This window comes from Ranitomeya imitator, chromosome 1, assembly GCF_032444005.1.
Source record: "Ranitomeya imitator isolate aRanImi1 chromosome 1, aRanImi1.pri, whole genome shotgun sequence".
Taxonomy (NCBI): Eukaryota; Metazoa; Chordata; class Amphibia; order Anura; family Dendrobatidae; genus Ranitomeya; species Ranitomeya imitator.
Genome location: NC_091282.1, coordinates 598,250,124 through 598,267,721, shown reverse-complemented (window position 1 = coordinate 598,267,721; position 17,598 = coordinate 598,250,124). Strand labels below are relative to the sequence as shown.

The 17,598-nt window shown below is 44.4% G+C and overlaps 1 protein-coding gene across 3 annotated transcripts in view; it reads left to right on the top strand.

The window, feature by feature from the left end:
• The window catches only part of GATAD2B (GATA zinc finger domain containing 2B), a 77,094-nt gene extending 60,177 nt beyond the window's left edge, over positions 1 to 16,917 (top strand). For all 3 annotated transcript variants that reach the window (XM_069768149.1, XM_069768154.1, XM_069768146.1), the window contains exons 7-11: positions 13,768 to 14,083; positions 14,186 to 14,388; positions 16,256 to 16,357; positions 16,436 to 16,550; positions 16,624 to 16,917. In XM_069768149.1, coding sequence (XP_069624250.1) covers positions 13,768 to 14,083; positions 14,186 to 14,388; positions 16,256 to 16,357; positions 16,436 to 16,550; positions 16,624 to 16,757 — 870 coding nt within the window. In that variant the 3' untranslated portion in view covers positions 16,758 to 16,917. The remainder of the gene's footprint in view (positions 1 to 13,767; positions 14,084 to 14,185; positions 14,389 to 16,255; positions 16,358 to 16,435; positions 16,551 to 16,623) is intronic.
• Positions 16,918 to 17,598: the final 681 nt, after the last annotated feature.

The window sequence follows — 17,598 nt, the reverse complement described above, 5'->3', positions numbered from 1 at the left end:
TTAGAGCAGCGTTTATTACAGATAATTGGTTTGACATTAAATTCTTTTACCTGTGGATATGCATTTTTGAGAATATCCCAGTGTTGGAGAATGCACTTATTGATGAGAGTTGAAAGGGTGAAACGTGCTAACAAATGCTAGTCTAGGTACTCGTAATGACAAATCGGATTCCAGCGTGTTCTTTTTGAGTGTAAGGGCATGATCAGGGTAGCCTCTGCTACGAAATTTGGCACTCATTTCTAAGTGTCTGAGACGACTAGTGTCCGGATTGGACACAATCCTGTCAACCCTATCATGTTGGGACTTAGGGAGGGCTCTTTTGATGTGGTGGGGGTGACAGCTATCATATTTAAGAAGGCTATTTTTATCAGTAGATTTTACAAATAGGTCCGTCTCGATATTTCTACTCGCATTAATGATAACTTTAGTATCCAAAAAATTCATAGAAGTGAGGTCATATGATAATGAAAAGGTAAGGCCTGGTAAACTCGAATTGAGATCCGTATAGAAACTTAAAAGTGTATAAACGTCACCGGTCCAGATAAGAAAAACGTCATCTATATACCGACGCCAATAGGTCGCATAGGACTGCGTATAAACAAAGGACATCTCGAATTGATCCATGAAGATATTTGCATAAGGGGTGCCATGTTGGACCCCATGGCAGTCCCCCTCTTTTGGATGAAAAACTGGTCCTCAAACATAAAGCAGTTTCTGGTTAGTACCATAGTTAGAGAGTCCTTACAAAATTTACGCTGCTGGTCAGAAAAATCTGTATGACGTGACAAAAAGGACACGACGGACTCAATTCCCTCAGAATGTCGGATACTAGTATATAGACTATTAACGTCCATGGTTACCAAAAGACAATTAGGTGGTAATCTACCTATACTTTTAAGGGATGTCAAAAAGTCTGATGTATCTCTAAGATAAGACTTAATCCTTGGTACCAGGGGTGATAAGATTTTATCAAGTGTAATGGCTAGGGGGGACAACAGAGATTCCGTAGAGGCGACAATAGGACGCCCTGGGGGCTTGGACGGATGTTTATGAATTTTGGGGAGGGTATAAAAAACCGGAATGACCGGGTGTTGTTTAATGAGAAATTCTCCCAATTTGGTATCAATAGTACCCATAGTAGTATAATAAGTAACTAAGTCCTTAATCTCCCCTCAGAAATGACTGTATTACAGAAGGGACTGATCATAGTGGTTCTGAATTTACTTTGAATGCTTTGAACTTACGGTTACGTAGTTCTTTTCAGCCTCCACATGTCTATCACCCAGTTGAAACATATATAGAATTTGTGAAAAATGACGTAAAGAAGGTGTTAGAATCCATTGAGAAGGGTGATTATCATGTTAAACATAATCTTACCACAGAAGAAAAAAAGGCCTTGTTATCTCTTAGAGAGAATAAGCAAATTATAATAAAACCGGCCGATAAGGGGGGTTCAATAGTGGTTCTGGATCGGGACTATTACATGCAGGAGATAAAAACACAACTTAGTGATTTGGACACGTATCAGCCCATAAGTCATAATCCCACTTTCGAGATAGGTAAAGAGATTAAGGACTTAGTTACTTATTATACTACTATGGGTACTATTGATACCAAATTGGGAGAATTTCTCATTAAACAACACCCGGTCATTCCGGTTTTTTATACCCTCCCCAAAATTCATAAACATCCGTCCAAGCCCCCAGGGCGTCCTATTGTCGCCTCTACGGAATCTCTGTTGTCCCCCCTAGCCATTACACTTGATAAAATCTTATCACCCCTGGTACCAAGGATTAAGTCTTATCTTAGAGATACATCAGACTTTTTGACATCCCTTTAAAAGTATAGGTAGATTACCGCCTAATTGTCTTTTGGTAACAATGGACGTTAATAGTCTATATACTGGTATCCGACATTCTGAGGGAATTGAGTCCGTCCTGTCCTTTTGTCACGTCATACAGACTTTTCTGACCAGCAGCGTAAATTTTGTAAGGACTCTCTAACTATGGTACTAACCAGAAACTTCTTTATGTTTGAGGACCAGTTTTTCATCCAAAAGAGGGGGACTGCCATGGGGTCCAACATGGCACCCCTTTATGCAAATATCTTCATGGATCAATTCGAGATGTCCTTTGTTTATACGCAGTCCTATGCGACCTATTGGCGTCGGTATATAGATGACGTTTTTCTTATCTGGACCGGTGACGTTAATACACTTTTAAGTTTCTATACGGATCTCAATTCGAGTTTACCAGGCCTTACCTTTTCATTATCATATGACCTCACTTCTATGAATTTTTTGGATACTAAAGTTATCATTAAGGCGAGTAGAAATATCGAGACGGACCTATTTGTAAAATCTACTGATAAAAATAGCCTTCTTAAATATGATAGCTGTCACCCCCACCACATCAAAAGAGCCCTCCCTAAGTCCCAACATGATAGGGTTGACAGGATTGTGTCCAATCCGGACACTAGTCGTCTCAGACACTTAGAAATGAGTGCCAAATTTCGTAGCAGAGGCTACCCTGATCATGTCCTTACACTCAAAAAGAACACGCTGGAATCCGATTTGTCATTACGAGTACATAGACTAGCATTTGTTAGCACGTTTCACCCTTTCAACTCTCATCAATAAGTGCATTCTCCAACACTGGGATATTCTCAAAAATGCATATCCACAGGTAAAAGAATTTAATGTCAAACCAATTATCTGTAATAAACGCTGCTCTAACATTAAAGATTGCCTGGTCAGGGCGGATGTGGGACCTAGCATTAGGGGACCGATACAGAGGGTCCTATCCTCACCACGTAATGGCACCTTCCCATGTTTAGGATGTCACCAATGTTCCAATATAACGAAGGGTGATTCTTTTACACATCCCTGCTCCGGGAGACGTTTTCCCATTTGAGGACATTTTACTTGCAACTCATCATTCGTGGTATATTTGATCAAGTGTCCTTGCGGTCTCGGATATGTTGGGGAGACCACCCAGCATGGCCGGGACCGCATTTCAAAACCTAAATCTACCATTCGGTAGATGTACATCTTACATATGTACATCTTACATATAAAATTTTCCCACATATGGGTATTCAGTCTGATTTTTCTCTGTGGATCATGATTCTTATTTGTTACATACATGGTGACTTTTCTGATGGTTCCGTTATCTCTATAGGTTAATAGGTTAAATAGTTTCATTTTATGTTTGTAAGCCTCTTGGGATATATACCATTCATCCACAGATTAGCTGGATGACATTTTTGTTTTCTATATATATCATGTCATACTATATAGGGGGGACATGAGGTAATGTTCACTTCAGTTCCTTCTTACTGTGGTTTTGTTGCTGTTATTTAATTGCATTATACTTATGCCTGTATATATTTCAGAAGGACATCTAATCTCTTGAAAAAGGCTTTTCAAGCCGAAACGTTGAGGAAGAAATTATATGTGTCCGAGTAAAGTGTACATAACGTCTCTCCTTTTTTGGAAATCTTATGGTGTGTCATATATTGCTGAAAATTGCCAAAAAATAAATTAGAAGAATTTCCTTTGGACTTTGTAGTGTGCCGGAGTTTTTTCCTTCTATAATTTTTGTTTCTCCTGAGCACCTCCCGTTTCAGTGAGCACCTTCTTCATCGTGATATTAGTGTTAGTAGCTTGAACTCGATACGCTGGGATATTGTGAGCCAGTGAGTGGATTTACAAATGGGGGGAGCAGGTGACTAACGAGGAGAGAGATTAATTAGGCAAGCAGAGTTAAGGACGGACTGGAGAGATGCGAGAGTGTTACAAGGGAGGCCACAGAGGAGAATGTTGTAGTAGTCCATGCTGGAGGTCATGCACAAACATTTTAGTAGATTGAGGGTTGAGGAAAGGACGGATTCTGGAAATAGTTTTGAGCTGGAGGTGACATGATGTGGTGAGAGCTTGGATGTGCTGCTTGAAGGACAGGACAGTCAAGGGTTACTCCGAGGCAGCAGATTTCCGGTACAGGGGATTGTCAGGTCAGGTAGGGAAGATATTCAAGTTTGAGGAAAGATTGAGGTCAGATTGAGCTTCAGAAAGTGAGAGGAGATGGAAGATATGGCTGATACACTTTGGGATTCTGGACAGCAGAGAGGTAGATCTGAGTGTCAGCGTACAAATGATACTGGAAGCCATGGGACTTTAAGTTGTCCCAAGCCAAGGGTATAGATGGAGAAGAGTAGTAGTACTAGGACAAAGTGTTCAGGAAGTTCAACAGAGGGGGAGGGATCAGGAGGTAGTGTGTGAGTGAGAGATGCTAAATGTGCGGTTGATAAGGTATGAGGAGATCCAGGATAGGGCTACGTCTTTGATGCCAAAGGAAGAGAGGATGTGTAGTAGATGGCAGTGGTCAACTGTGTTGAAGACAGAGGACAAGTCTAGAAGGAGGAGTATAGAGAATTGTATGTCCGCTTTTGCTGTAAATCGTTAGTAATGGAGATGGGCGGACATCAGGATGGGCAGGTTCAGCCGAACTGTTACAAAAAGTTCAGGTACCAGAACAATACCCGAACCCAGAGCCCATTCACTTGAATGGGGGCCCCGAATATCCAGTGTTTGCCACGCTATCATGTGCATGGCAACGTGGCAAACACCACTTCTGATTGACTGTGAAATCATTCCCGCCGGTCAGAGAGCTGCAGTTCCCACGCTGTCAAGACAGTGTGAGTGCTCAGCTGTGATCGGATGTATAAAATTTACCTTCGGTCACTGGTGTCAGCGGATGGGACAACTGCTCCCATCATCCGACGCCTGCTGCCACTAATAACAGCAAGAGCAGAAGCGGCTGAAGGGGGTATTCATTAGCCGACTCTTGCGCTGCAAATAATTCATAGAAAAAAAAATGGCGTGGGTTTCCTTTGTATTTTTGATAACCAGGCAACGCTCACAGCTGGGGGCTACAACCATCAGCTGTCAGCTTCAGCAAGGCTGGTTATCAAGCATAGAGGGGTCCACACACCGTTTTTTTTAAATTATTTAATTAAGTAATTAAAAAAAAAAAAAGGCATGGGATCCCCCTCCATTTTTGACAGCCAGCCTTGCTAAAGCTGACGGCTGGAGTCGGGTATTCACCTTTTGTATTGTCCGGTGACATCAAGCCCACGGATTAGTAATGGAGAGTAGTGATGAGCGAGTAAAATCGTTGCTCGGGTGGTCTCCGAGTATTTGTTAGTTCTCGGAGATTTAGTTTTTATCGATGCAGCGGTATGATATACGGCTGCTAGACAGCTTGAATACATGTAGGGATTCCCTAGCAACCAGGCAACCCCCACATGTACTCAGGCTGGCTAGCAGCCGTAAATCATGCAGCTGCGTCGAAGCACTAACAAATACTCAGAGACCACCCGAGCATGCTCGGGAAAACCCAAGCAACAGTATATTCGTTCATCACTAATGGAGAGGCGTCTATAAAACACCTACCAATTACTAATCCTATAGTTGTATGGTAAATAAAGACATAGCCATAATAAAGTCATTTATTGGAAATAAACCGAAACACTTTTTTTTACTTTTTTATTTAAAAATAACGAACACAGTTATACTCACCAAACACCTAATTCCACTGAAGCCCTAGTCTCCTGTAATAAAACAGTCTCCCTCACCTTTTGTAATCCATTTCTGGGCGAAAAAAACGTTTTCAACCTGGACGATTCCAAGATGCGACCGTCCAGGCTGAAAACCACTGGTGAATGACCTGTCGTGAGCACAGTGTCAGTGACTAGCGGTGACGTCATCAAGGTTACCGCCGGTGACTGAGGTCACTTCCTGGTGAAGTTTGTGTTCGGTGTCCGTGCCCGAACAGTAGGTGTTCGGTACGGACCCTGAACTTTACTGTTCGGGTTCGCCCATCTCTAGTTAGTAATTTCGGTCAGGACAGTTTCAGTGGAATGATGGGGACGGAAGCCAGATTGTCAAAGAGCAAGTTAGATGAGAAGTGGGAGGAAAGTTCAGCAAGGACATGCTGCTCATAGATTTTAGAAGCAATAGGGAGCAGCGATATGGGGTGATAGCTGGACATAACGGTCGGGTCAAGGGATGGCTTTTTCAGGATAGACATGATTGTGCCATGTTTGGAAGCAGAAGGGAAGTTACCAGAAGCTACTGATAGGTTGAAGAGATGGTTTAGGGGTGGGATGAATGTGGTGGTGAGGTTGGGGAGGAGATTGGATGGGATGGGATGTGGTCAAGTGGTGAGGTGTGATCTGGAAAGGAGATGTGTAAGCTCTCCTTCAGTGATGTTGGAGTGGAAGGTTATGGAGGGGGAAAGGGCAACAAAGGGGTTGTCATGGTCCCACAATACTTGCCTTGTTTGGTCTATCTTATTTTTGAAGTGTGTGTGGCAAAGTCACCAGCAGAGATGAGGGAGGTTGGCAGGGGCAGTGGTGGCTGGAGTAGGAGGGAGTTAAAGGTTTAATAGCTGTTTGGGGATGTAGGATACGGAAGATACGAGGGTTGTGAAGTAGGCCTGTTTAACAGAGGTGAGGGCTGATTTCAATGCGAGTGTTGCTTGTTTGAATGCAGTGAATTCATCTTGTGAATGTGTTTTCTTCCAATGCCGCTCCACAACCCTGGACACTTGCCGAAGCTTTTTAGTGGTGTTATTGTGCGTGTTTGTCTATCGATTCGTCGCACTTTGTCATGCACAAGAAGGGTGACTGCGTCAATAGCTGATGTAAGATTGGCTTTGTAGAAAGCAGTGGCATTGTCTGTCATGAAATGAAGGTAAAAAGGGTATGTGTCCACGGTCCGGAATCCCAGCTCTTTGGATGCAGCGGATTCCCTGCTCTACCCAAAGCGCTGCCCCCTTTTGTACACGCAGTGATTCAGTCTGTGTTAATTGAGCCATGCGGAATCTCCGCATCCTATACATAGACTGTGTTATTTAAGATAAATAGACATGCTGCGGTCTAGAAAGACGTGCTGAATGTCTGGTTATGCAGGTCTGCCACCTGCGTGTTTGTACGCATAAAATCCCCTCCAATATGCTGTGGATTGGCTGCTGCGGCTGTACGCAGCGTCCAATCCGCAGCAAATACTGTCGTGTGAAAAGCAAAATAATCTTTTAATTATGATACCTTTTAATGGCTAACAAAAATAAACTAAATTATGTTACACAGCAGCTTTCAGGACTACTTGGGTCACTTCCTCAGGCATTATGTAACAAAGTTTCTCAAGAAACACAAATATATGCAAAAACAAACAGCAAAAAGAAAAAGGCGTGGTATAATAAATGAACATTTAAATAAACTGAGCTCAGAGAATGAATCCTTAATTGGATTAGATTAGTGGTGGGAAAGTTTTGTAGTCCCATTATCGAAGTGACATCAGATTTAGTCCAGTATTGATGGAGTCAAAGACTTTAATAGGTTTGTGTCCTAGACACAAGATAAACAATATAAAAGTTGTAATATTAAAAGGCAATTTTAAATAATAAAAGCAGTGCAGGGTTTGGGAATACAAACGTATTAAAGTCTTTGATTCCGTCCACACAGGACTAAATCTGTCAGAAGGATGTATGACTCACTACAGAATCTGAGGAATTTGCTCCAGAGACAGTGAGGGCACCAGGCCTCTGCTCCAGAGACAGTGAGGGCACCAGGCCTCTGCTCCATAGACAGTGAGGGCACCAGGCCTCTGATCTAAGGGTACCGTCACACAGTGGCATTTTGATCGCTACGACGGCACGATCCGTGACGCTCCAGCATCGTAACAATATCGCTCCAGCGTCGTAGACTGCTGTCACACTTTGCAATGTACGACGCTGGAGCAATCATTTCATGACGTATGTGCGATGTAGAAGCTGTTGGTTACTCTGCGCACATCGTATACAATATCGTGCACACCTTTGTTACACCATGCGATCATGCCGCCACAGCGGGACACTAGACGACGAAAGAAAGTTTCAAACGATCTGCTACGACGTACGATTCTCAGCGGGGTCCCTGATCGCAGGAGCGTGTCAGACACAGCGAAATCGCTGGAACGTCACGGATATATCGCTGGAACGTCACAAATCGTGCCGTGGTAGCGATCAAAATGCCACTGTGTGACGGTACCCTTACTTGGTTATTGGGACTATAAAACTTTCACAACACTAATCTAATCCAATTAAGGATTCAGTCTCTGAGCTCAGTTTGTTTATTTGTGTCCATTTATTTTACCATGCCTCTTTTATTGTTGTTTGTTTGCACATATATTTGTGTTTCTTCAGAAACTTTGTTATATCATGCCTGAGGAAGGGACCTAAGAAGTCTTGAAAGCTTGCTTTGTAACGGCATTTATTTTATTTTTTGTTGGCCATTAAAAGGTATCATAACTAGAAGATTATCTTGTTTTTCACATGAAGTGAAGAAATAGGCACCAGTGTTAGATTAGAGTCAGAGTGTGTGTGAATGTCTAGATGTGCCAGGTTTCTGCGGGGTTGTGCTAGTTACTGGATATTGTTGAGGAGGACCAGGATGAGAATGTGAGTATATGGTCCAGCAACAAAAGAAAAGTACTACTGTAAGGTATGCACACTACACCAAAAACTGAATGAAAAAAGGTGATATACAGTGGGGCAAAAAAGTATTTAGTCAGTCAGCAATAGTGCAAGTTCCACCACTTAAAAAGATGAGAGGCGTCTGTAATTTACATCATAGGTAGACCTCAACTATGGGAGACAAACTGAGAAAAAAAAATCCAGAAAATCACATTGTCTGTTTTTTTATCATTTTATTTGCATATTATGGTGGAAAATAAGTATTTGGTCAGAAACAAAATTTCATCTCAATACTTTGTAATATATCCTTTGTTGTCAATGACAGAGGTCAAACGTTTTCTGTAAGTCTTCACAAGGTTGACACACACTGTTGTTGGTATGTTGGCCCATTCCTCCATGCAGATCTCCTCTAGAGCAGTGATGTTTTTGGCTTTTCGCTTGGCAACACGGACTTTCAACTCCCTCCAAAGGTTTTCTATAGGGTTGAGATCTGGAGATTGGCTAGGCCACTCCAGGACCTTGAAATGCTTCTTACGAAGCCACTCCTTCGTTGCCCTGGCGGTGTGCTTTGGATCATTGTCATGTTGAAAGACCCAGCCACGTTTCATCTTCAATGCCCTTGCTGATGGAAGGAGGTTTGCACTCAAAATCTCACAATACATGGCCCCATTCATTCTTTCATGTACCCGGATCAGTCGTCCTGGCCCCTTTGCAGAGAAACAGCCCCAAAGCATGATGTTTCCACCACCATGCTTTACAGTAGGTATGGTGTTTGATGGATGCAACTCAGTATTCTTTTTCCTCCAAACACGACAAGTTGTGTTTCTACCAAACAGTTCCAGTTTGGTTTCATCAGACCATAGGACATTCTCCCAAAACTCCTCTGGATCATCCAAATGCTCTCTAGCAAACTTCAGACGGGCCCGGACATGTACTGGCTTAAGCAGTGGGACACGTCTGGCACTGCAGGATCTGAGTCCATGGTGGCGTAGTGTGTTACTTATGGTAGGCCTTGTTACATTGGTCCCAGCTCTCTGCAGTTCATTCACTTGGTCCCCCCGCGTGGTTCTGGGATTTTTGCTCACCGTTCTTGTGATCATTCTGACCCCACGGGGTGGGATATTGCGTGGAGCCCCAGATCGAGGGAGATTATCAGTGGTCTTGTATGTCTTCCATTTTCTAATTATTGCACCCACTGTTGATTTCTTCACTCCAAGCTGGTTGGCTATTGCAGATTCAGTCTTCCCAGCCTGGTGCAGGGCTACAATTTTGTTTCTGGTGTCCTTTGACAGCTCTTTGGTCTTCACCATAGTGGAGTTTGGAGTCAGACTGTTTGAGGGTGTGCACAGGTGTCTTTTTATACTGATAACAAGTTTAAACAGGTGCCATTACTACAGGTAATGAGTGGAGGAAAGAGGAGACTCTTAAAGAAGAAGTTACAGGTCTGTGAGAGCCAGAAATCTTGATTGTTTGTTTCTGACCAAATACTTATTTTCCACCATAATATGCAAAAAAAATGATAAAAAAACAGACAATGTGATTTTCTGGATTTTTTTTTTCTCAGTTTGTCTCCCATAGTTGAGGTCTACCTATGATGTAAATTACAGACGCCTCTCATCTTTTTAAGTGGTGGAACTTGCACTATTGCTGACTGACTAAATACTTTTTTGCCCCACTGTATTTTAGTGGCACACAATAAAAAGTAAATTAAAACATAAGTAAAAAAACAACATGGTGCAAACACTCAAGCCCCTACATGAGAAACCAGGTATAAGATCTGGACATGGTATATGTAAACATGTATTTCAAAGAGTTAGAGGTAATAAATAGAGCAAAGGTAATGAAGAATGGGATGAAATGAGTACCGTATATACTCGAGTATAAGCCGACCCCCCTAATTTTGCCACAAAAAACTGGGAAAACTTATTGACTCGAGTATAAGCCTAGGGTGGAAAATGCAGCAGCTACCGGTTAATGTCGAAAATAAAAATAGATACCAATAAAAGTAAAATTAATTGAGACATGAGTAGGTTAAGTGTTTTTGAATATCCATATTGAATCAGGAGCTCCATACAGTTCATGATGGGCCCATAAGATGCTCTATATAAAAATGTGCCACATATAATGCTCCATACAGTTCATTATTGCCCCATAGATGCTCCATATAAAGCTGTGCCCCATATACAATGCTCTGCACCGTTCATTCTTGCCCCATAGCTGTGCCATATAGTGCTCTGCACCGTTCATTATTGCCCCATTGATGTACCATATAAAGCTGTGCCATTGCTGCTGCTGCAATAAAAAAAAAAATGCCATACTCACCTCCCTTGCTTGCAGCTCCCAGCGTCCGGTCCCGGCGTCTCTCCGCACTGACTGATCAGGCAAAGGGCGGCGCGCACACTATATGCGTCCTCGCGCCCGCTCCCTCTGACCTGCACAGTCAGAGCGGAGAGACGCCGGGAAGATGGAGCGACGCCCGGCATGTGGAACGGGGATAGGTAAATATGACATACTTACCTGCACCCGGCGTCCCGCTCCTTCTCCCGGACAGCTGGTCTTCGGTGCCGCAGCCTCTTCCTCTATCAGCGGTCACCGTTACCGCTGATTAGAGAAATGAATATGCGGCTCCACCCCTATGGGAGTGGAGTCCATATTCATTTTTCTAATGAGCGGTCCCACGTGACCGCTGAAGAGGGGAAGAGCTGCAGCACCCGAAGACCGTGGGATGGCAGGGAGAGCGCCAGGATCGCCGGGACTAGGTAAGTATGCCTCAGCGCCCTCTCCCTCTAACCCGCCGACCCTGCCACCCACCGTGACTCGAGTATAAGCCGAGAGGGGCACTTTCAGCCCAAAAATTTGGGCTGAAAATCTCGGCTTATACTCGAGTATATACGGTAAATAATACCATGGAAAACCTCCCAAAATCTATCAAGTATTTACCAACAAAACCCTTATCATCTAATATATAAAGCTGAATGTGTGTGTGTGTGTGTGTGTATGTATGTATGTATGTCCGGAATTGGAATCTGCACCGTCGCAGCTACAGCCACAAAATTTTGCACAGTCACACATCTGGACCCCGAGAGCATCATAGGCTATGTTGTGAGGTTAAATTTTAACCCCGCGCTTTCCAATTCACCAAACAATTTTGCCCCTATCTACACAATGGGGAAAAAGTGAAAGGAAAAGTGTTGGAGACAAATTGACAGCTGCCAGATGTGAACAAGGGGGACTTAAAGAATGAGAGCGATGGCGCCAAAGAGTATATACCGTACAGTTGCTAAGGTGGGGCCCCAACATGGGATACTCACTACACACGGGGATATGAACACACACACAAAATGTACTTGAACACATATCACCCTCAGCACACATTTCAACCTCGCCACATAAAAGTCGAAACACAAAAGTCACCGCTCAAAACTCGCCACGCGCAAAAACTAGGCTCACGCAAAACTCGCCACAAGTGCAAAACTCACCTCATGGAAAACTCGCCACACGCAAAACTTGCACACGCGGAAAAATTGCCACATGCACAAAAGTTGCAACACATGCAAAAGTTGCCTCACACAAAACTTGCACATACTCAAAAGGTACTACACATAAAACTCACCACGCGCAAAACTCGCCATGCGCAAAACTTGCTGCACACAACTTGCTACACTAACCTGTCACATGCAACTCGACACACAAAAAGTTGCTACACGCATGTTGCCACACAAAACTCATCTCACAAAAGTCGCTACATGCATGTCGCCACACGCAACTCAACACACACAACTTGACAAACGAAACTCGCCCTAAAACACACACAAGTCTGGTATTATCCTTCAAAAATAAAAATCTGATTAATAAGCAGACAAACTACAAGAGCAACAAATTTACCATATAGGAAATACGGCAGCTGTCAGTCACATGACCTGTCTATTATGTGTATGTGTGAGCTAATATATACTACCAGGGGGGAGGGCTTCCTGTTGGCTGGGGATTTATCAGGCTGCCAATTTAGCTTACAAATACTGAGGTAAAAATACTGACCAAATAACGTGTGAATGCGGTTTAATACAGGAGGAGATGACACACATGTATATACTATATACAGGAGCAGATGACCTACAGGTATATACTATATACAGGAGGAGATGACATACAGGTATATACTATATATAGAAGGAGATGACATACAGGTATATACTATATACAGGGGAGATGACACACAGCAGGTATATACTATATACAGGGGAGATGACAAACAGGTATATAATATATACAGGAGATGACATACAGGTGTATACTACAGTGTATATAAGGGAGATGACAAACGTATATACTGAGGTGAAAATGAGAGGTGTGAGGTGAAAATGAAAAGGTGTGATTGCAAAATGAGAGGAGTGAGGGGAAAATAGTGGAGTGATCGGAAAATGACAGATGTGAGGTCGAAATGACAAGTGTTAGGGGGGAATGAGAGGAGTGAGGGAGAAAATGAGAGGCGTGAGGGAGAAAATGAGAGATGTGACTGGGAAAATGAAAGATGTGATTGGGAAAATGAGAGGCGTGATGGGAAAATAAGAGAAGTGAGGTGCTATAACTAACCACAGATATTTACTATGCCCAGGCAACGCCGGGCTCTTCAGCTAGTTGAAGATATAAATCAGTTATACATTTCATGATCCATGGGCATTCCTTTCATATGTGTAAGCACAAGGAAGCTATGACCCCGATGTTAACCCCTGTGGTAAAAAAAAAGTCATAATAGGCAAAGGTCCAAATGCAATCAAATGGAATGCTGCAGTTCATAAAGGGCTAAAAGGCAAATGACTGAGATCAGTGGGACCAAAGCCCCATGACTGAGGTGAAAGCCGCCAAAGCAAGAACACTTACACAAGTTCAGTGGGAAGTGCCGCCACAGAGGGAGTCCTAGCAGAAAGGGGGGCTGGAGTGGAAGACCCGAAAGGTGGCCCCACGCGTATCGCTGTATCGCGTACGGCTTTGTCAGGGGAAGTGCTCAGATTGCAGCCAAGCCAGTATATATACCTGAGAGTCTGTGCTTAATAGCACGCCGAAGTTGGCCAGTAAGTATATGGTCGTCAGATAGTGGGAGAGGGGAGGTTGTGAGCAGTGTTGGGGAGCAAAGACTAGTATAAGATCTAATGTATGTCTCTCTGTGTGGGTGGCTGAGTGTTATAGCCAATGCTGACCACCTCTCGCTTTGTATCTGATATTTCGGTAATTATCTGTTCTTCTGTCACTCCAGACCAGCTCCTCAGTCCCCTGTCAGCGTAACTCGTCCTCGTCAGCCATGTACATGAACTTGGGCTCTCATATGCAGGTGGGTCCTGTGAACAGAGTGTCTTCCCCGCTGCCCAGCCCCAGTGCCATGGCTGATCCTGTCAGCTCTCAGGCAGCTGCTAAACTGGCTCTACGGAAACAGCTGGAGAAGACTCTGCTGGAGATTCCCCCACCAAAGCCTCCAGCGCCACTGCTCCACTTCCTGCCAAGTGCTGCCAACAGTGAATTCATCTACATGGTGGGACTAGAGGAGGTGGTACAGAGTGTCATAGACAGCCAAGGTAGGTGTGATGCCCAGTGGCATCCTGGAGATGGGATGCCCAGCGGTATACTGGAGATGTGATCAGACTGGTTCATTGTATGGTAACTCTGCAACCCTGCAGGTAAAGGCCACTCCTCGCTCTTACACATGGACCCCTTCACGTGTGCCCAGTGTCGTACTGACTTTACCCCTCACTGGAAACAGGAGAAGAGTGGGAAGATCCTGTGCGAGCAGTGCATGACGTCCAACCAGAAGAAGTCTCTGAAGGCCGAGCACACAAACCGGCTTAAAAATGCCTTTGTCAAAGCTTTGCAGCAAGAGCAGGTAAAAAAAAATGCTGAGTTTGGTCTACAATTCGGTCCTCCCAACTCCTGGTCCTCTCCTTGGTCTCTCCTCCTTCTCCAGGTTCTCTCCTTGATCTCGCCTCATTATCCTCAAGGTCTTCTCCTTGGTCTCACCTTTTCCTTGTCCCAATCCTTTCATTTGTCTCACCTACTCCCTGTCTTCTCCTCGGTCTCGCTTCCTCCCCATCCCTGTCTTCTCCTCGGTCTGGCTTCCTCCCCATCCCTGTGTTCTCCTCGGTCTTGCTACCTCTTAATTGTCCCAGTCCTCTCCTTGGTCTCGCTACCTCTTTGTTGACCCAGCCCTCTTTTTGGTCTCGCTACCTCTTCGTTGTCCCAGTCCTCTCCTCGGTCTCCCTACCTCTTCGTTGTCCCTGTTCTCTCATTGGTCTCGCTACCTCTTCGTTGTCCCAGTCCTCTCCTTGGTCTCGCTACTTCTTTGTTGTCCCAGTTCTGTCCTTGGTCTCACGCCTCCTCCTTCTGATCCACTCCTTGGTCTCGAGCCTCCTCCTCCTGGTCCATTCCTTGGTCTCGCACCTCCTCCTCCTGATCCATTCCTTGGTCTCGCGTCTTCTCTTTCTGATCCATTCTTTGGTCTCGAACCTCCTCCTGCTATTCCTGCTTGGTCTTGCTGCCTACTCCTCCCGGTCATCTGCTTGTTATTGCTGCCTCCTCTTCCCTTTTGTTCTGCCTCCTGCTCTCACATCTTGCCTGCTCCTGCTCCTCTTCTCAGTCTTGCCTTTTCCTCATTCCGGTCCTCTTTGTTTTTGCTGCCTCTTTTTAAAGGTGTTCTCCTTGGTCTTGCCTTTTCCCACGGCTTGCCTCCTCTTCCCGGTCCTTTCCATGGTATTGCCTTTTTTTCATCTTGGTCTTGTTCTTGCTGCCTCCTCCTCCGCCCGGTTGTCTCCTATGTACAAAAACAAGAAAAAGCAGAGGCCATACAAAAGGGGGATCACCAAACAGCATGGATTTGTACAAAAAACAACACAGCTTTATTAAGGTGCAAATACAGGACAGATCATTTTAAAAACATCTAAAAACACTTAGAACAATACCTATAATATGACAAGTGCCTGTGCACAAGGTGAAAGGGGGAAAACAGGAACACATACAGATATGTATCTCAGTGACCTATATGGACAGCATATTAATAAAGTGCAAAAAACATGATAACACAAATAAGGCCTAAATAGCTAATAGAGCTGCACATGAAAAAATATACTGTGGTACAGGAAATGTGCTAAAATATGCAACATATGACAGTACTAAATATGGGATCCTGAGATCACTAGTAAGGCCCCATAGATAGATGGCATGTAATGCAGTACACATAAATAAACAACACTATCTGAGTATATAAACTGCTAAGATATACAAAATGTGCTGAAGGCATACAGAGTGCCGACATGGGATCCTGAACTCAGTGGTAAGGCCCTATAGATATATGGCACATAATGCAGTACGAACACACTGGTAACAGTACCTAAATTCAAACAGGAGAATGAATCCAACTATGCATAAAAGGTGTATAAAGTAGAACAAGCATAGAGGCCCTATGTCCCATGGTACTCAGTAATGCACACCTAAAAATAAGCAAGTAGCAGTATAGTACTATCAGTAAACCATGTACCTAAATATGCATTATAAGCAAAAAAAACAACCATAAAACCTCCGGGCAAATAGCCCTGAGATAACACCTGCAGGCACAAAGAGAAAGCGAATACCCATTGTCTCCTATGTGTCATCTCTTCTTATGGCTCGCCACCTCCCACTCTTTGGATTCTCCTTGTGCTCTCCTCCTTAGTTTTGTCTATGTTAGGCATGACATCTTGTACGTTTCGGTTTTGCAGGAGATTGAGCAGAGATTACAGCACCAGGTGTCGTTATCTCCGGGCACTCCACCTACAGTCACCAAGCAGGAGAGCATCATCAGACATCACTCCATGCGGCAGGTATGATGCCAGGGGTATGTATATCTGCAGTTTCGTCCTGAGAGATGATCTACTAACCTCTTTTTATATCTCCTACAGGCCCCACAGCCACAGAGCACGCTTCAGAGAGGGATTCCTACCGCCCGGTCTATGTTGTCTAACTTTGCACAGGCTCCTCAGTTGCCCGTGGCTGGCAGTTTGCTTGGCATGCCGGGTATGGATCTGTTCAGGGTACAATTTTGGTGATATTCTACGGCTGTTCTATATTAAATTATTCTTCTTGGCAGGTGTGAACATCGCATACCTTAATGCTGGAATGGGAGGGCACAAGGCGGCAAGCCTCGCAGACCGGCAGCGGGAATACCTCCTGGACATGATCCCCCCACGCTCCATATCCCAGTCCATCAGTGGGCAGAAATAGCCCTTGGCCCCCTTCCTGCAGCTAGTGGACATTACTGGCGATGGGGCCTGGTACCCGCCAGCCCTTCCCCCACCCTAGAGCAGCTTCTCCTGGTTCCGTGTTTGTGCTTTTGCCCCTCTTTTCAGACTGGCTTTGATTTTTTTTATTATATATATATATATATATATATATATATATATATATATATATATATATATATATATATATATATATATAATTTTTTTTTTTTTTTTTTTTTTTGCTGGTGTCGCCTCCGTCACACAGAACGTTTCTCATGATGGATGGGGACCTGTGGGATGAGTGGACCGGGCAGGGATGTGGCCCCGCAGCCGCCGGCAGGTGCTGATTATGCTGCCAGTGACTTTGTGTGGGGGGAAGTGCAGAGGAATGACCCATAGTGACGCTGTGTCACCACCTATCTCACGCTCTGCAGTGCAGAGTATTACTTTCCGTTAAACGGAAGATGTCTGTTCTCCATCATCTGGCTGAAATGGACAGGCCTCTGCCACCCTGCCCGGCACCAGCAGCCTGCACTTCATGCTATAGGATGGTGGATGGACCCTTAACCACCACCACAAGCTGTCTTTGCACTAATTGCTTGTCTGTAGCGCTGAGATCAGGACCCCAGTGATTGGCGGCTATTATTTCGAGCCACCGATGGAGGAGGATGAGCTACAACCCCCATAAGTGTTGAGAAGAAGCAGTATTGCGGCCGTTGTGAGGGTTGGGCACCCAGTGTCGCCTTCCCCACCAGATGCCACCCTTCTGTACTGTGCTTTGGGGATGCGCACAGTATAAATATCTATCGCCCCAGTTGTATTACAATGTGGACGGAAATCGT